The sequence below is a fragment of the Astyanax mexicanus genome, chromosome 17, assembly GCF_023375975.1.
Source record: "Astyanax mexicanus isolate ESR-SI-001 chromosome 17, AstMex3_surface, whole genome shotgun sequence".
In the NCBI taxonomy this organism is placed as follows: domain Eukaryota; kingdom Metazoa; phylum Chordata; class Actinopteri; order Characiformes; family Acestrorhamphidae; genus Astyanax; species Astyanax mexicanus.
In genome coordinates, this window is record NC_064424.1 from 39,545,329 (window position 1) to 39,566,223 (window position 20,895).

The window sequence follows — 20,895 nt, forward strand, 5'->3', positions numbered from 1 at the left end:
AATCAAACCCCAGAACCTACTAATCTAACCAGCTCAGCACCATCCATCTATTATCAAACACCAGAACCTACTAATCTAACCAGCTCAGCACCATCCATCTATTATCAAACACCAGAACCTACTAATCTAACCAGCACAGCACCATCCATCTGTTATCAATCAAACCCCGAACCTACTAATCTAACCAGCACAGCACCGTCCATCTGTTATCAATCAAACCCCAGAACCTACTAATCTAACCAGCACAGCGCCATCCATCTGTTATCAAACCTTAGAACCTACTAATCTAACCAGCACAGCACCATCCATCTGTTATCAATCAAACCCCAGAACCTACTAATCTAACCAGCTCAGCACCATCCATCTGTTATCAAACACCAGAACCTACTAATCTAACCAGCACAGCACCATCCATCTGTTATCAAACCCCAGAACCTACTAATCTAACCAGCACAACACCATCCATCTGTTATAAACCCCCAGAATCTACTAATCTAACCAGCACAGCACCATCCATCTGTTATAAACCCCCAGAATCTACTAATCTAACCAGCATAGCACCATCCATCTGTTATCAGTCAAACCCCAAACATACTAATCTAATCAGCACAGCGCCATCCATCTGTTATCAATCAAACCCCAGAACCTACTAATCTAACCAGCACAGCACCGTCCATCTGTTATAAACCCCCAGAATCTACTAATCTAACCAGAACAGCACCATCCATCTGTTATCAAACCCCAGAACCTACTAATCTATCCAGCACAGCGCCATCCATTTGTTATAAACCCCCAGAATCTACTAATCTAACCAGAACAACACCATCCATCTGTTATCGATCAAACCCCGAACCTACTAATCTAACCAGCACAGCGCCATCCATCTGTTATAAACCCCCAGAATCTACTAAGCTAACCAGCATAGCACCATCCATCTGTTATCAAACCCCAGAACCTACTAATCTATCCAGCACAGCGCCATCCATCTGTTATAAACCCCCAGAATCTACTAATCTAACCAGAACAACACCATCCATCTGTTATCGATCAAACCCCGAACCTACTAATCTAACCAGCACAGCGCCATCCATCTGTTATAAACCCCCAGAATCTACTAATCTATCCAGCACAGCGCCATCCATCTGTTATAAACCCCCAGAATCTACTAATCTAACCAGAACAACACCATCCATCTGTTATCAGTCAAACCCCGAACCTACTAATCTAACCAGCACAGCGCCATCCATCTGTTATCAAACCCCAGAACCTACTAATCTATCCAGCACAACACCATCCATCTGTTATCAATCAAACCCCGAACCTACTAATCTAATCAGCACAGCGCCATCCATCTGTTATCAATCAAACCCCAGAACCTACTAATCTAACCAGCACAGCACCGTCCATCTGTTATAAACCCCCAGAATCTACTAATCTAACCAGAACAGCACCATCCATCTGTTATCAAACCCCAGAACCTACTAATCTATCCAGCACAGCGCCATCCATCTGTTATAAACCCCCAGAATCTACTAATCTAACCAGAACAACACCATCCATCTGTTATCAGTCAAACCCCGAACCTACTAATCTAACCAGCACAGCGCCATCCATCTGTTATCAAACCCCAGAACCTACTAATCTATCCAGCACAACACCATCCATCTGTTATCAATCAAACCCCGAACCTACTAATCTAATCAGCACAGCGCCATCCATCTGTTATCAATCAAACCCCAGAACCTACTAATCTAACCAGCACAGCGCCATCCATCTGTTATCAAACACCAGAACCTACTAATCTAACCAGCACAGCGCCATCCATCTGTTATAAACCCCCAGAACCTACTAATCTATCCAGCACATCACCATCCATCTGTTATCAATCAAACCCCAGAACCTACTAATCTAACCAGCACAGCGCCATCCATCTGTTATCAATCAAACCCCGAACCTACTAATCTAATCAGCACAGCCCCATCTATCTGTTATCAAACAACAGAACCTACTAATCTAACCAGCACAGCATCATCCATCTGTTATCAAACACCAGAACCTATCTAACCAGCACAGCACCATCCATCTGTTATCAATCAAACCCCAGAACCTACTAATCTAACCAGCTCAGCACCATCCATCTATTATCAAACACCAGAACCTACTAATCTAACCAGCTCAGCACCATCCATCTATTATCAAACACCAGAACCTACTAATCTAACCAGCACAGCACCATCCATCTGTTATCAATCAAACCCCAGAACCTACTAATCTAACCAGCTCAGCACCATCCATCTATTATCAAACACCAGAACCTACTAATCTAACCAGCACAGCACCATCCATCTGTTATCAATCAAACCCCGAACCTACTAATCTAACCAGCACAGCACCGTCCATCTGTTATCAATCAAACCCCAGAACCTACTAATCTAACCAGCACAGCGCCATCCATCTGTTATCAAACCTTAGAACCTACTAATCTAACCAGCACAGCACCATCCATCTGTTATCAATCAAACCCCAGAACCTACTAATCTAACCAGCTCAGCACCATCCATCTGTTATCAAACACCAGAACCTACTAATCTAACCAGCACAGCACCATCCATCTGTTATCAAACCCCAGAACCTACTAATCTAACCAGCACAACACCATCCATCTGTTATAAACCCCCAGAACCTACTAATCTCACCAGCTCAGCACCATCCATCTATTATCAAACCCCAGAACCTACTAATCTAACCAGCACAACACCATCCATCTGTTATAAACCCCCAGAATCTACTAATCTAACCAGCACAGCACCATCCATCTGTTATCAAACCCCAGAACCTACTAATCTAACCAGCACAGCATCATCCATCTGTTATCAATCAAACCTCGAACCTACTAATCTAATCAGCACAGCCCCATCTATCTGTTATCAAACCCCAGAACCTACTAATCTAACCAGCACAGCTCCATCCATCTGTTATCAACCCCCTGAGTCTACTAATCTAACCAGCACAGCATCATCCATCTGTTATCAAACACCAGAACCTACTAATCTAACCAGCTCAGCACCATCCATCTATTATCAAACACCAGAACCTACTAATCTAACCAGCACAGCACCATCCATCTGTTATCAATCAAACCCCAGAACCTACTAATCTAACCAGCTCAGCACCATCCATCTATTATCAAACACCAGAACCTACTAATCTAACCAGCACAGCACCATCCATCTGTTATCAATCAAACCCCGAACCTACTAATCTAACCAGCACAGCACCGTCCATCTGTTATCAATCAAACCCCAGAACCTACTAATCTAACCAGCACAGCGCCATCCATCTGTTATCAAACCTTAGAACCTACTAATCTAACCAGCACAGCACCATCCATCTGTTATCAATCAAACCCCAGAACCTACTAATCTAACCAGCTCAGCACCATCCATCTGTTATCAAACACCAGAACCTACTAATCTAACCAGCACAGCACCATCCATCTGTTATCAAACCCCAGAACCTACTAATCTAACCAGCACAACACCATCCATCTGTTATAAACCCCCAGAATCTACTAATCTAACCAGCACAGCACCATCCATCTGTTATAAACCCCCAGAATCTACTAATCTAACCAGCACAACACCATCCATCTGTTATAAACCCCCAGAACCTACTAATCTAACCAGCTCAGCACCATCCATCTATTATCAAACCCCAGAACCTACTAATCTAACCAGCACAACACCATCCATCTGTTATCAAACCCCAGAATCTACTAATCTAACCAGCACAGCTCCATCCATCTGTTATAAACCCCCAGAATCTACTAATCTAACCAGCACAGCACCATCCATCTGTTATCAAACCCCAGAACCTACTAATCTAACCAGCACAGCATCATCCATCTGTTATCAATCAAACCTCGAACCTACTAATCTAATCAGCACAGCCCCATCTATCTGTTATCAAACCCCAGAACCTACTAATCTAACCAGCACAGCACCATCCATCTGTTATCAAACCCCTGAGTCTACTAATCTAACCAGCACAGCATCATCCATCTGTTATCAATCAAACCCCAGAACCTACTAATCTAACCAGAACAGCGCCATCCATCTGTTATCAATCAAACCCCAGAACCTACTAATCTAACCATTATATATATAAACTCTTAATATTTGCATCTTTATTTTATTATTTCAGAGCAACATATTTCAGTTATGTATTAGAGTGTAGTTACTCTTTAAGACATATTTAAGTAGCCTAGAATCTCCTGAAAAAGATCTCTGGTATATGTGAGCGTCTTCTCTAATAGTGATGTAATGTTTAGGTGAATAAGGGAAAAGCTATAATAAACTGGTCTAGAGTTGCAGGAGATTTACAATATTTACTGCATCTGTTACTGACTGATGTTCATTACAGGAGCTTTAAAGTCTATTCCAGCTGTTTATTAATTAATTTAACACTCAGATAAAATTAATCTGAATTGTACAGTTTAAAATACTTTAACGATGAATGTGATTAAATACATTTAATTAATCATAAAGAATGTAATTAATTAGATTATTCTTTTTATCACATGACAGCACTAATTAAAAAACTAAAAATCTGAAATGTCACAAAAAATAATAAAAACTGAACAAAAAGGCCTTACGTATTGTGAAACATGCTGTAGGTGTTGTGCAGCATTTTAAGGTATGACACAACAGATGCACACACAGCATGCACTGTTCCCAGAAACTCAACCTTATCATGCAATACAGGGCATAAAACTGTATATACAGTTAAACAATACATCACCAATCATGTTCCTAGTCTAGATGAAGAAAATGTTAAAAAATGTCAGTCACTATTCCTATAGGTTTCTACAAATTAATATAATATAACTATATAGACTATATGCAAATAATGTCAATTTTTTTGTGGACAGCCACTACTAATTAATGCGTTTAGCTACTTTAAGAACAGCACACTTTGAAGTTGATACGTTTTACCCATTGCTAAACAATATGTGCAAATGCACGTAAAGAAGTACTATCGAAAGGATAGGTCTCTCTGGAGCAGATAATAAACATTAACCTATTAACACCGTGCCTAACGCCAAGTGTGGGCAAAAGGGGGTATATATACATCACAGGGCATCTCACGATATGATATCACAATATGTTGCCATGATAATAACATGTCATGATACTGTGATTTTGTGATACATCGCATGACATCCGTGTTACTGAAGAGGATTAAATGCTGCTTAATAAGAAAATACCAGGAATTATGTATTTATTTCTGTTAGTTTCACAAAATTTACCAACCGATATTCTTCTCCCCAGGTTTAACTTACTCATTTAACTGGCGTAGCGCCACCATGTGGAGTAATGATGCAGTAGTTATGTACTTTAGTTATTAGTAATGATCATTTTAGTTTTAACTTGGGGGGCATGTTGTGGGGAGTTTATATTTCAATATTGATATTTGGTGCAACGTTTGATATGATACAATCAAAACAATTCGATTTTTTGTCCCAATCCTAGTCAAGAAGATCTCTGAGTGTGAAGAACCTTTTAAAGATCATATGATTTTTTGGTTCCAGACTTCCAGAATTGTAAGGTTCTTCCCACATCAGCCAGTACATGATTCATTAAAGAACTAAAAAGTGATTATTGTATGGCATTGCATTTATTTCCTTTATTTTTAAGAGTAAAACAGGGTTTATAAGAGTAAACAGGGTGATCGGTGATCATGCTAAATCAGAGATGAAGAGGAAATTCAGTTGCAATAAAAAGTATGTGAACCCTTTGGGATTATATATCTAAGTCACAACAATAAACAAACACACTCTGCCTTAACTAAAACCACAAGAAAATTATATGTTCGCATGGTTTTGTTGAACACAATATGTTAAAATTCACAGTGAGGGGGTTGAAAGTATGTGAAGCTTTGGATTTAATAACTGGTTGATCCTCTTTTGGCAGCAAAAACCTCAACCAAACGTTTCCTGTAGTTGCAGATCAGACGTGCAGTACAGTCAGAATGAATTCTACATTATTCTTCTTCACTAAACTGTTTCAGTTCAGCAATATTCTTGGGATATCTGGTGTGAATCGACCTCTTGAGGTCATGATGCCACAGCATCTCAGTTGGATTGAGGTCAGAACTCTCCAGAAGGTGTATTTTGTTGTGTTGAAGTTGCTTGGTTGTTGATTTACTTCTATGTTTTGGGTCGTTGTTCTGTTGCATCATCCATCCTCTGTTGAGCTTCAGTTGATGGACAGATGGTCTTAAGTTTTCCTGCAAAATGTCTTGTTAAACTTGGGAATTATTTTTTTTACGTTGATGACGGCAATCGGACCAGTCCCAGAGGCAGCAAAGTAGCCCCAAACCATGATGCCTCCTCCACCATATTTCACAGGATGAGGTTTTGATGATGGTGTGCTGTGCCTTTTTTTCCACACATAGCATTGTGTGTTCCTTCCAAACAACTCAATTTTGGCTTTATCTGTGCACAGAATATTTATTGTGTATATATATTATGTTTTTTTTGGACAGCATGAACTCCATTCTTGTTTAATGATTTCCTCATTGTAGATTTGTCAACAAAAATGTTGAAAAGCATGGGCCAGAGATTTCTGTCTTCAGCTGACACTCTAGGATTCTTCCTCACCTCATTCTGTGCTGTGTTCTTGCAGTCATCTTTACAGGACGACCACGCCTAGGGAGAGTAGCAACAGTGCTGAACTTTCTCCATTTGTAGAATGTCTGTCTTACAGTGGACACATGAAAATTAAGGCTTTTAAAGGTACTTTTGTAACCCTTTCCAGCTTCATGCAGGTCAACAATTTTTGAATGCAGGTCTTCTGAGAGCTCTTCTGTGCAATGCATGATTCACACCAAGCAGCTTTAACCAACACATCCCATCTATTCACATACTGGCTCTGAGAAAAGTCATTAGCCTAGGGGTTCCCATACTTTTTCCACCCTGCACTGTGAATGTTAACATGTTGTGTTCAATAAAACCATGCAAACGTATCATTTTTGTGTGGTATTTGTTTATGTTGTTTAGCCCAGAAGTGGCAGTTCTGACTTAGATGAAGATCAGAACACATTTAATGACCAATTTATGCAGAAATCCAAGTAATCCCAAAGGGTCCACATACTTTTTCCTGCAACTGTATAATCATAATAAAATCCAAAAGTGTTCCTAAAAAATAAATAGGCAGTTTAATCTGGTCAGTATTTATTGCCCTATCAGAGACTTTCCAGTTTCAGACCGTAGCACTACCCTCTCAATAACTTCTCTCTACAGCGGCCATAAATCCTGCCTTGTCTGTGCTGCTTTTGCCATGGCACCAAAAGGAGAGTCACTGGCGATTTGTCAGCTGCACAGAACTTTGTGCTTTGAGGTGGTCGCTATGGCGACAAAAGACAGAAGGGGAGGGGCTGCTGAAATAAGAGTAGTTTTGATTGGCCGGCTGTGTGTATCGGTCATCCTGTCGTGCTTCCTCTCCTGATAAGGACGGGGCTGAGGAAAGAGCAGAAGAGAGAGAGAGAGGGAGAGAGAGAGAGAGAGAGAGAGAGAGAGAGTGAGAACGAGGGAGACAGATATATTTATTGATTGGTTGACTATTGATCCACTATTCACCAAATAATCCATCTCCAGATGGCCTTTCACCTTCTGACCTGCTGATGAAGCACTACGTCCTCAGTCAAAATGAATTTTAAGGGAATGTAGTTACTATATCACAGATCTACCCTGTTCAATTACTGTGGGCCTGCTGTGTGTGTTACTCACCAGAGTCCCTCCAGCAGGGCTGCAGGGGGCAACTGGATAAGCGCAGTGGGGAACTGGAGGTGGAAGGGCTGGGCAGGTACCTTCTCCCAGTGTGAATAGATATATACAGTATTGTGCAAATGTTTTAGGCACCTGTGGGAATTTCAATAAAAAAAAAGCTTCTTATCAGTGCAGTAAGTGTTTATTATCTCAGTAAAACACCAGCATTACAATAAATACAAACAGCAAATTTAAAACAACACTGTTTTCCTTACAATATCTCCTAATCTCTCCACATCTGAGTTTTAGTTGTAGAGTTATTCTCATCATATCAACATCTGGTTTGGTAAATTGGTAAATGTGGTAAATTAGGTGAGCTGCTGCTGGAAATTAACATAATATACCTTTTTCTACGACTTTGTTCAGGATACAACCTACTTACCTAAAAATGAGCAATTCTTGTTACGTTTTACTGTATTTATGTTTATTTGCATCTGTTTAAATCATATGTGGTGCTTTTTTCAGGCAAAAACATTTGTATTGCTAAGATAAAAATTTTTTTTTAATTTCCTTAGGTGTCTAAAACGTTTGCACAGTACTGTATGTACATACAGTGGCGTGAATAAGTGTTTGTGCCCTACAGATTTCTTTTGTTTTTGCCTTTTTGTCATGCTGATATTTTTTTAGATTATCAAACAAACTTTAATATCAGAAAAAATGATCTGAGTAAATATAAAAAGCACTTTTTTGTAATGAAAAAAACAATCCAAACCAATCTAGAAAAAGTTTTTGCTCCCTAAACATAATAGCGTGGTTGCAACAACTGCAATCAATCTTTACTGACAACTGGCAATGAGTCTTTCACATCTGTCTTTGCCCCACTGTTCTTTGTAAAAAAAAAATAATTCAGCCACATTGGAGGAGTTTTTAAGCCATTCAGAGGTGGACTTGTTTGTGTGCTGAGGATCATTGTCCTGTTGCAGAACCCAAGTACTTCTGAGCTTGAGGTCACAAATAGATGACCAGATATTCTCTTTTAGTATTGTCTGGTAAACAGCAGAATTCCTGGTTCCATCTATTACAGCAAGTTTTCCAGGCCCTGAAGCAGCAAAGCTGCCCCAGACACTACTACCACCATGTTTTATTTTCAGTGATGTTCTTATCCTGACATTATGTGTTAGTTTTACGTGAGATGCAACGGGAAAACACCTTCCAAAAAGTTCCACTTTTGTCACGTCAGTCCAAAGAACATTTACCCAAATTTCTGGTGATTATCAAGATGTTTTTTGGTCAATGTAAGATGGACTGTTGTCCTCTTTTTGGTCAGCAGTGTTTCTTTGCCATGAAATTCTCTAATGGAGACCATTTTCACCCAGTCTCTTTCTTATTATTGAATCATTAACACTGACCTTAACTGAGACCTTTGTGACCTCCTGGATGAGTGGTTATGCCCTTTTGGAATAATTTTGTCCGGCCACTCCTGAGAAGGTTCACCAGTGTTCCATGTTTTCTCTATTTGTGAATAATAGCTCTCAGGTTCTCTGGAGTCCCAAAGCCTTAGGAATGACATTGTAACCTTTTCCAGACTGATAGACGATCAGTGACTTTGTTTTCTCATCTGTTTTTGAATTTCTTCATCTGCTTCATGTTGTCAGACAGGTTCATTTAAGTGCTTTCTTTATTCTACAGGTCTGGTTGTGGTTAGCAGTGAAGTTGAACCTTGCAAAAAGTGTGTTTGATCACAGTTCATTTATGGGGGGCTAGATTGGTTTAAATAGATTTTCCAGTAATAAATAAAATCAAAATTTAAAAAGTGCTTTGTATATATACTTAGGTTGTCTTTGTTTTATATTAACCCTTTCATGCATAGAGGTCACTACAGTGTACAGCTGTTTAAATTTTTTTTTTCTTTAAATATGCTTGCAATTTTGGGCACTGCTGCATATAGTCCACTGTAGTGGAAGCTATTGCATCATCCTATACAAAAAAATCCCATTGGTTGGTCATTGTAATGGGAAAAAGAAGTCAATGAAATCAAGATGGCCGGCAGACAGGGAAAACCACCAAACACCTTGGCTATTTTTGTTTCTACCTTTTATAAAATTATATCACTGCAGGTAAAAAAATATATAATTACATCAAGTAACATCTAAGGTGACATATTATGTAAAGATTTTCGAAATTTTGATTTTATATTTGAGGGAATTGTAGATTAATCATCTGTCCACTTAATTGTACATCATGCATCATTAGCTATTTTTCAACTTTTATGCAATGTCAATTACTTCCAGTGTTGTTTTTAAAATAATTCATATTGTTTAATGTTTTGGCTGTAAATCAACTTCTTTAATTGAGGAATGTCTGCCAGTACAGACAGTTGCAAGCAGAGAAGTAGGGTCAAGCAGTGATAGTGAAGGTGAGTCTGGAAATGTTACTGAGGGAGTTGAGGCTGAGGAACGGAGATGAAGGAGATGAGGCTGTTGAAACTAAGGGCACCCCAATATCCAGTATGCCCCTGGAAACCACTGGCCCCAGCTCAAGAAAGTATAAAATGCCAGCACACGAAGAACCAAGTACGTCTGCATGCAGTGTCTTGTAGCTTTGTGCCCTGTATGCTTTGGCAACCATCATAGAAAATAGTCTCAGAAATTAGCAACAAGCATGATTTGACAGGAAATATGATACATGCTATAAAATACTATAAGAGAATATGCTCACTTAACAGTTCAGAGACTTGACAAGAATACAGTATGATAATACCAGTCACAATCAAGATTCTATAAGGTTCTACGGTTCAGAGACATTTTCTTGTGTCACAATATCCTCCTCAGTTCCACTATTCCAACAGAATACCATATTACAACTGTATAACTGAATTACATTTGTGTTTTTTTTACAACAAAAAATGCATGAAGTACACTTGAGTGGACAGATAAATATTTCTTTATCAAATAAAGATAGAATATATTTTTTTTTCAAACCTTGTTTTACATCCCTAAGGATGTATAAAAACACTTAGAAAAAAAATCCTGACTGAGTTTATTATAATTCATGCATGAGAGGGTTAAAGTTTGTTTAATAATCTGAAAAATGCAAAAACAAAAGTAATTTGTAAGGGGGTAGATACTTTTCTTTTGCAATACTTATTGATATGTGGGATCTGTATAGTAACACAGATCACGTTCCAATTCCATTTACAATTCAAACACTTAATAGTGCCTTAAATAGTACATAAGGAGCCATTTCGGTCACAGCCCACTTCTTTGTTATATTGTATCAGCACATTTAGACCTAAAAATAAACATGTATGGGTGCCAAATTAAATTTAGATATGCTCAATCCTGTGAAATGTCAAAATATAGGTAAAGATTGTGCTGAGTGAGCAGTATGTGAGTGAGTAATGTCTAAATGCTGAATCTCTGCAGTGGAAGTACAGCTCACCTCAATGCTGTCCTCTGCTGGACAGGACTGAGTACTGCAGGCGTGAGTCGACTACTCTCTGAACCCAGCAGGAGTATGTAGATACAGGAGTAAAGAGAGCAAAAGCTGCATATGCTCGGAACATCAAGGGACACTTTTTCTTCACAGGATCCACAGAGCATGTGGCAGGGCAGCAAGTTCATCGCAGACTACAAATCCAACATTGCACAAAGCCCCAAAGACCTACGCCCGCTTTTAGAAAAAAACAACCAGACTCAGAAACAGCTTCATTCCAGAAGCTGTAAGACTCTTAAACTCCGCCTAGCCAACACACTGCACCGACACTTTACAACGACAATACATATTTAAACATTGTCACTATACTCGCACTGAGACACTTTTCACGTTTCATGTTACTGATATCCATTCATAATCATCATGCTGGTATAGCAATTTGCACTTGGACTCATCTTGCTGCTAATTCCCTACTCCTATATTTGTGTACCAAACATGATGTGAAATGACAATAAAATCTTCTTGATTCCTTGAGTCCTTGAATTTTTGAAAAGTCTATTTATCAAATTAAACCTGAACTCGGGTGTCAGGTTGGGCTCAAGAAAATGGTATGTGACGTAGGCCTAGTTTTTTTTATTAGAATGTTTTATTTGATATTCACAATATAGCAAAGTAACAAATCATACTGCAATCTAAAAAAAATATGTAAAAAATCACACAGCGCTGGCCTAAGCAGTGCGCAATAAAAAACAATTTTTCCTGAAAAGCACAATATTGTTTTTTTTCATTGAAGGGCCCAGTTGAAGGTCCCTGTCCCATATCAGTCCTGTATAATAAATAATACTTTAGGAACCATATAGAGCTATTTGTAAGGAAAAAAACATCTCTTCGAACTTGAAAAATGGTTAGTCTTTACTACAAGAAGCAGTTGTGAGATATACATGGATGTAACTCCGGTTCAGTGGAGCTGGACTGAACAACCAGTAACTGAAGAATACACCATATATACATTTGAAAATACCATCTTTCATCTAAGCTCCTCCTGTTAAGGATGTGATATCAAATGTTTATTACTAAGAGGAGAGGAGCTAAAACAACATTACTGACTCTGATTTTACTCTGATAAAGTTCCGCCTTTCACTTTCAAAAAAAAAAACTGATATTGTGCATCTAGAAAAAAAATTAGAGAGGGGGGGGGGGGATGCAAGAGAGGGGGGGGGGGGATGCAAGAGTGAGGCATTAAATCTAATAAATGCCTCACTCTTGCATCTACCACAAAGTGTTCCCATTCCACCTCAACTTCACTACATATTTCCATGAGTTTAATACTACATATTTACCTGCTGCACCGCTATTCATTAGTAATAAAGCGTTCCTTTATAAATGCATTAAAATGTATTGTTTTTTGGTACCCTTTAAATAAAGTGTAATGGAATGTTCTTTCCCAATGTAAAGTTCTAGAATGTTCTCTCCCACGAACTCTCGCCTGTTATGACATCATCACGCTCAAAGGGATCGCGTGTTATGACGTCATCAGCGCTCACTCTATATAAGAAATCTATCAGCTTGAATAGACCATATTCTTGAGATGGCAGTACAGCTCGCGCTCAGTGTTGGGTCTAGACTAGCGGTCTCGGCCAGAAGCACAGCATTTTTAAATTCTTTAAAAAAGGGATTTTGCGTCGCTTCCTTCTCACACGCAGTGTGTTCAGGTTTCTTTAGAAGAGGATTTAGTGACTTTTCTTCCTCTTCGACCGGTCGAACGCATGTGGACTGGAAGGCTAAGGGGGATGTGGCTGTTGTTCAAATGGGTGATCCGCGTGCGTTTGCGAACTCATGGACAGTTCACATGCAGACAGAGATGATGGACGTTTTAGATGAGATTTGTGAAAACGACGCAGTTCAAAGTGCTGTAGTGACTTCCTCCAAACCGGGCAGCTTCCTCGTAGGGGTCGACGTAAACGAGATCCAGAAATGTGAAACAAAGGAAGACGCACGTCTCCTCTCTCAGTATTGGCAGATGATGATGGACAAATTTCAATACTCCCCCAAACCTATTGTCGCTGCTATCGATGGATGGTGTGTTAACGGGGGGTTGGAGTTTATCACGGCCTGCCAATACAGAGTGGCCACGAAGAACCCAATGACCATTTTCGCCAGCCGTGAAACCAGGCTGGGTCTTATGCCCAGTGCTGGAGGCACAGTAAGACTGACTAACTTGGTTGGACCTTACCGGGCCTTGGACATGATGTTGGAAGGTTACGCAATCCGGGCAGATGCGGCAAAGAAAATAGGTCTGGTCCAAAAAGTGATCGACACTCAGGATTCTGATTATTTGGAGGATGTAGCTATAGACAGTGCTCGTGAAATTGTTGACAAAATAATTCCACTCATTCCACAAAGAAACAACTTGCTGCTGAAAACACAGGATTATTTTTATAGCTTCCCAAAAGTTCGGAAGTTAATGTTCGAGCACATGCGGCAGAAAGTGATGGACAAGGAAACATTCTTTAATGCACCCATAAAAATAATTGAGACCGTAAAAACTGCGTTAGAGCAGGGACCAGTAGCAGGGTACCATGCAGAATCGAAGAACTTTGGCTTACTAGCAAAGCAAAGCGACACTAAAGCGCTGATTAAACTGCACCAGGACCTAATTGCAATTTATGAGGAGAAGTTAATGCAAGATATGTAAATTAGAAAATAAAAGACTAATAGTAATGATATTACATTTTGTTTATATAAAGATTATATTTTATTATATTTAGATTTTATAGAGAAAATAAGTGATTTTGTTTTTGTATTTACTCTTATATATGTTTTTTTAGACAGTTTATAAGAGATTATATGTTTATGTTATAAATATTTAAAAATGTATAAATATGACCATTGGCGCAGGAACTGGGGGAATATTAGAAACAGGTGGATTTGTCCCCCCCAAAAAATGATATCAGTTCGCTCACATCAGCCGTAATATTAATGAGGAGACAGACCGGACCAATCACAGAGCCGATTCAGGTATTAAGTCCCGCCTCTCAGTAGAAACAGCCAATCAGCTTGCTGGTGGAGGAGAGTCAGTTTGCTGTTGGGGAAGCCCCGCCCCCTCGCTGTGAGATTTAGCAGCGGGATCGGGATGCAGCAGCTTCAGCTGATTTTAAAACAGATCTGGATATACGGAGATTTTTCTAAAAGAAAGGTAACGGTAGGCTAACCACGTAAACTGTGATGATATGTTTCTGATAGCTGGTTAAAAAAAAGACACGTCTCTGAATAAAAACACACAGATAAAACCCACTGTGATTAATAAACTGCAGCTGTGTTAGTGAGTTAGTTTAACTTCAATTAGTTAGATAAAATATATATATGTAATGTTCAACTTGCCCTGTACCTGATCAGCTAATCACTATTTCATTTTCAAACTTTATTAATTTAGTATTACAGGACTTACTGTGAGCTATAATAAACGAAAATTAATTTAGCTAACTAGTTATCTAGAAGCCGGATATAGTGGATAGCCAGAATGTAGTACTTTATGTTTGTAGTTAAAGCAGTTTCTTAACCCTGATCACTGCCCTAAAATTGTGTTTTCCACCTGATCCAGCTGATCAGCTAATAAACAGTAATTTACTGAGTTTACCTGTTTAAATCCTTTAGCCCCCTATGGAGCTTAAATTAATCAGGCAGTGTATTAAACACATCATACCACCACTTTATTAAATGCCTTTAAAGCAGAGAAGCTGTAGAATATGCAGAACAGTGTTAATATGCAGTAGAATATGTAAGAACTGGGTTGAGAAACACTGCTGTAACGTGACTTCTGTTCATTTGTAGTTCACAGTAAGACCACATGTCCTGACGTTTATAAAAATCTGTATGCAACATAAAGTTACATTCTTTTACATAAAAGGACACCATCTTAAGAAAAGCTCTCAGTAGAAAAAAAAAGCGCAGGAGAAAGTGTAAATATACGACAGAATTGACATGCCAATACATAATAATAATAATAATAATAATAATAATAATAATAATAATAATAATAATAATAATAATAATAATAATAATCATAATAATAACCAAATCTGTTATATAATTTTAAATATTAGGTGATAACTGATCATTTTTGTCATATGTATATAATTCAGACATGAATTCATTCATGCATAATTTCTTCCAACAACAGTAACTGTAACATGGAGTAACATGTTTAGGTTGTAAAATCACCTTATAATAATAATTTACTTTTAATTAAAAGTAATTTCCACAAATGTTGTTCTAGGACACTTGCAATATTATTTATCATTTATTTATATTAGTTATAATTTTTCATAGTATTTTAAAGATGGCCATTTTAAATAAATGATTTTTGAATAATTTGTTTCTTATTATAGGGTGGGCTTGGGTTCATATTGGCAATAATTTGTTTCTAATTATAGGGTGGGCTTGGGTTCATATTGGCAAATGTGTCCCCCCCCAATATCAAGCCCGCTCCTACGCCCTTGAATATGACCCATGCGCGGTATACAACCGCGGTCTTGGTTTTATTGGATAACAATTAGATTTTCTTGTTTTATAGGACTTTGAAATCTGGTTTATGCAAAAGCGAATAGACATTCTTCCTAATTTTGGTATCCAATTACGCCAAGAGTATACAGTAAAATCACTTGATATGCATGACATGATATGCTGTGATATGATAACAAATTGATTTGCTTATTTAATATGACTTCAAACGTTTCCAAAACGTTACACTGTTCTTCAGATAAGCGGTAGTCTTTCTGGTGTATATTTGTGGATTAGACCTCGTTAAATCATATTTATTTAGGTGTAAAAAAGCGGATGTCTTATCAAGTCTTGTCATTTATTTGCCCTAAAAAAGGCCTTCAAATCTTACTGTAAATCCTTTGAATTTAACATTGTTTTTGTGTGCTTTTTGCAATTTTAATATTTTCATAATTTTGTCTCTGGTGGTCTTAAAAATCATTTATTTGCACAAACAGGGGCAAAGCAGCCTGGCATTGATTACATACATATATATATACACATATATATATATATATGTGTATATATATATATATATATATATATATATATATATATATATATATATATATATATACACATATATATATATATATGTGTATATATATATATATATATATGTATATATATACGTGTATATATATACATATATATATATATATATATATATACATATATATATATATATATATATATATATATATATGTATATATATATAATTTTTTTCTCATTTATTCTTATTAAATCTATTTTCTTACTTTCTATTTTCTTTTAAATTGTAAATGCTCGGCTACACTGGAAATGATGTATTCCCGAGAGAAAAAAAAGGTTTATTGATTGAATGATTGGTAAGTTGAGCTATCCAGTGATCAAGAGTGTTCTTCGTGGAGTATAAATTTAGCTCCCATCCTTCTCTCTACCACCACCTCCGTGTCCGTTCCTTGAATATTCAGCTGTCGGGGTGTTTTTTTTTAGTGTTTTTTAGTTTATCACTATATATCTTATAAACATTTACGTTTCCTTACATTTTATGATTACTAACACTCCTGTTATTTAGATCCTTCAAATAATATAAATACTGATACAGTACCTGGCCAAATATTTAAGAGCTAATAAACCAAGAAACTCTTGAAATATAGCAAAATAACCCTATTAGCTACCATTTACCAAACGTAGCCTAAAAAGAAACACACTATTAATTAATAAAATTCATACACAAGGGGCTTCCCTACTACTATTAATTTTATTTAAAATACATTAGACTAATAAAAGGCATGAGCACCAGCGGGAATGTCTGAAGAAGGTATATTGTAAATTTGTATTTAAAAACTGAAGAGCTCTGGTTCAGGAGCTCGGATCTGCAGTGAATTGCTTTAGACTGAGTCTCTCTGTAAGAGCATTGGCTGAACAGAGTTTAAATGTATTGGCTTTCAAAACTGGAAGGTGGAGCTCATTATCTTATTATTAAACGCCGCTTTTTACGCCGCTTATTACGGCGTCAAGAGAGACACTAAAACGCCGCTTTTTACGCCGTCTCATTGCACTGAGACGGCGCTCTGTACGGCACGCCAAAAGGGTCGAAAAACGCCGTGGGAAACGGCGTCTTCTGTGCTTTTAACGGCGTCGTGAAATCATACGGCGTATATTACGGCGTCTTGAAATCATACGGCGTATATTACGGCGTAAAACCCACAAAGGCGTCTTGGTCCAGGCGTTTTTAGGTCCTTTTGGCGTCCATACGGGTGCGCTGTTCACGCGGCTACAGTAAAACACGGTTTAGACGCGCACTCGAGTTTTCGGTGTAGATAGCGCGACCGAGCGTTTTCTAAGTACAGATGGCGTGACCGCGGTCCCACGCAGGGGGATAAATGAACGAACTTTAAAAGCTGGAGCGGAAAAGCACCTAATAACTCTTGCCCCCTCTAACCTCCCTCTAACTACCACTCTCCCTCTACCCGCCCACCCCCTCCCTCCCTCTCCTCTCTGTGCTTGGTTGCGGCAATGACGTCAGAGCTCTCATACGTCGATGACGTCATCGACAGCGTGGCTATATAAAGCGCAGCTATGCAAAGTGCTTCAGGATAGATTTCTTTGATCTACATGGAACGTCAGAGTGGCTCTGGAGACGCGAATTCTATGAACGACTTAGAACGTCGCATACAGCCCAGAACATTTCAAAGACCTCCATCCAGAATGTTTTGCCTCATGCGGTTTGAGGACAGATCTGTTGTAATACAAATATCTCTATGTCCCTCTCCCAACAGTTTTGACGAATACAACCTTCAGTGTTTTAGGATAAGAAGAGTTTTAGTAGATCTAATGCAATCATTCAGCACGTACAATAGCGACCTTGAGAGAATACGTGAGGAGAACCCAGAAAACGCAGAATACGTTCCGCCACATCCTATTGTTCAGATGCTGGGCTGGAGTACTAATATATGGGGTGCCACCTTTGTTACTGCAGGGGATGCTCCCTGCCCTGTGTTTTTTCCCATTTATAACCAACAGCCTTCCTCTAACTGAACCGGGAAGGATTCCTGGAACCCCCTTTACTAAAGAGGTGGTCATCAATTGTTAGCAACTGCCCAGACACACCTTAGTATAAGCCCTTCCGAAATCATAGCAACTGCCTAGCAAAACTTTAGGAACCACCTTAGCCATCACCACATATATGATAGCAAACATCCTAGCAACCACTTAACAACAGCTTAGCAACCTCTTGGAATACCTTATCAACCGCCTAGCAACATCTTAGCAATCCCCACACAGCGTATAGCAATCACCTAGCAACACATGGGCAACCACCTTGAACGCCTTAGCAATCACATGGAATGTTAGCAACTGCCTAGCAACACATTAGCAACCACCACAGATATGATAGCAGGCAGGAAGCAACAACCGTTCTAGCAACCAGTTACCAACACATTTCCAGCTACTTGGATACCTTAGCAACCACCTTAGATATGAAGGCAACTTCCTAGCAACCAGTTACCCTTACTTTAGCAACAGCCTAGCAACAGCTTAGCAACCAACTGGGATACCCTAGCGAATGCCTAGCAACACCTTAGCAACCAACACATATATTATAGTAACCCCCCCCCCCCTCCCCTAAAAAAAATAAAATAAACAAAAGCCTAATGAAATCCTAATACATAATTTTTGGATAAAATATGAAAAATTGAGAAAAAACACTTTTTTTATTTAATATTTTAAAGAACAAAAGAAATAAGACTTACTAACACTTAGCTGTTTGTTGAATTACATGCTTCACTAAAAAGAAGTCATCATTTAAAATCAACTTTGACATGTACCATGTACATATATATATATATATATATATATATATATATATATATATATATATATATATGTATATATATATATATATGATCAGGCTGCAGGCTGGGGGGTCATTTATGCTGAGAATAAATGACCCCCCCTCCAAATATTAATAGCTGCTCTGTGGCGGTCTTGTGGGGGACTGAGCATTAAATAACAGGGTGAAATGAGGAGATACAGACACAGAACTACAGTCTGTAATTATAGAACTACAAAGATTCCTATATGACCAGTGGAGCTGTGAAAATGGGACACTGAGTGTAGAAAGGAGGTGGTCATAATTTTCTGATGACTATATAAATTCTGTCATGTCTGTAATCTCACTAACTTTTATATGTCTTTGGGGTCTCCCAGTATGACAGGACAATTTCACTATATTGCAGTTTAAAAAAAAAATTCAGGACAAAAGTCTGAGTAATTAAATTATACTCATACAAAAAACATTCACCATAAATAACATTCACCAAAAAAATCACAAATCACAAAACTTCAGATGAGTCTCCATTACTTTTAAAAACCTTATATAAATGTATGTAAAAAGTAATCAGTAAACTAATACACATAGTGCAGAAGTACTTCATTTTGTGGAAGAAGAACTCCTCTGTATGTAATAACAGTATACAACAGTTAAAAAGCTTCCTTTTACACAGCTTACATTTTTTTTTGTATATTTCATAAAGTTAAAATCCAGCCATAAATTAAATAAGTTTATCTCACAGTGTAGTTTCCTCTTCCATTACAGTGTAGCTGCCATGGTTTAGACTAAGAGTTCCATATTACTTTCTCAGTACCAGTAAAAGACGTATTTGTTTCCACAAGGCTGAACTAACTCTGGAGGATGCAGCAGTGCTGCTGGGTGGTTGGGTGAGAGCAGTGCTCAGTGCTGCATGCAGTGTTAGTAGGAGCAGGAATGAGCGAGAGGGCTTGTGTTCTGCAGTCCCGAAGCGAGAGAACGCGTCATGCGTCGTGAAACTTCATGCATGCTCCTGGCAGCATCAATGGCACGATCCAGAGAGCGTTTGAGAGAGTGCTGAGTGTCCACAGACTGTGAACGTCTGTGATGAATTCTGCCTCCTGATTTGTGACCTCTGTCATCGCTGCTCCGTGAGGGGTAAAGGGGCTTTGGGTAGGTAGATGGTGCCACAGGGATGGAGTAGTAGCTGCAGAATGGAGAAGACAGTCAAAGAATTAGGAATGAACAGCTGTGCCTGGTTGCATAAACACCTTAGGTTTTACCCTTAAGTAAAAACCTTAAGTGAAGATTTCCCTAAGTGTGTTGCCTAAAATTCCTTAGATGTTTTTATTAACTAAGGCTAAATGATGAGCCAGCAATCATTAGGGTCCTTGAAAGAAACAAAAAGCAATTGCATCTCACAGACAAGAAAATAAAAATTAAAAGATAACACTTAAACATAAGTGTGTTGCACAAAAATGCATTAAGTGATGTTAAGAGTAACCTCAATGCCTGGTTCACACTACACAATTTTGGTTCACTCGGCGCTCGCTCAGTCACGTAGTGTGAACTACTGAAATATACTCGCCGACTGATCGCTGACAAGTTGCAGACGCCCAGCAAATACTCAACACGTTTAACATCTGAATCAGTCGGCGACTAGGAGTCAGGAGCAGCGGCTACATACAGCCAATGGGATCACGGCAAGAGAGAACAATGGGTTCAAAACACAATCGCTGTTTATGGAGAGTCTTCACACTTTCTGTCCAGCTGTTTTGAGGGAGCGCATGAGTGAATCCTCTATTCATAGGGGTGAATGGAGCTAAAATATACAATTTAAATAAGAAAAATATATAATTA

General features: G+C 38.4%; 2 protein-coding genes and 1 long non-coding RNA gene across 6 annotated transcripts in view; 1 reads left to right on the plus strand and 2 right to left on the minus strand.

Moving 5' to 3' along the window:
* Positions 1-7,217: 7,217 nt before the first annotated feature.
* Positions 7,218-7,965, minus strand: LOC125782434 (uncharacterized). The gene is made up of 2 exons (XR_007425113.1): positions 7,790-7,965; positions 7,218-7,519 (listed from the first exon to the last, which is right to left on the minus strand). It is a non-coding gene; the product is annotated as an uncharacterized LOC125782434 (long non-coding RNA).
* A 4,811-nt stretch (positions 7,966-12,776) lies between these two features.
* On the plus strand, positions 12,777-16,218 carry LOC125782430 (trifunctional enzyme subunit alpha, mitochondrial-like). Its single transcript, XM_049466435.1, has one exon. It carries the CDS (start codon positions 12,792-12,794, stop codon positions 13,896-13,898), a length of 1,107 nt encoding a protein of 368 aa, XP_049322392.1. The 5' UTR covers positions 12,777-12,791; the 3' UTR covers positions 13,899-16,218.
* Positions 16,219-18,921: 2,703 nt separating this feature from the next.
* The window catches only part of akna (AT-hook transcription factor), a 41,379-nt gene continuing 39,405 nt past the window's right edge, over positions 18,922-20,895 (minus strand). For all 4 annotated transcript variants that reach the window (XM_022676493.2, XM_022676489.2, XM_022676490.2 and 1 more), the window contains one exon: positions 18,922-20,242. In XM_022676493.2, coding sequence (XP_022532214.2) covers positions 19,978-20,242 — 265 coding nt within the window. In that variant the 3' untranslated portion in view covers positions 18,922-19,977. The remainder of the gene's footprint in view (positions 20,243-20,895) is intronic.

Bases quoted from the DNA above. Each gene is read 5' to 3' on its own strand.
- LOC125782430 (XM_049466435.1), top strand. From the start codon at position 12,792: ATGGCAGTACAGCTCGCGCTCAGTGTTGGGTCTAGACTAGCGGTCTCG.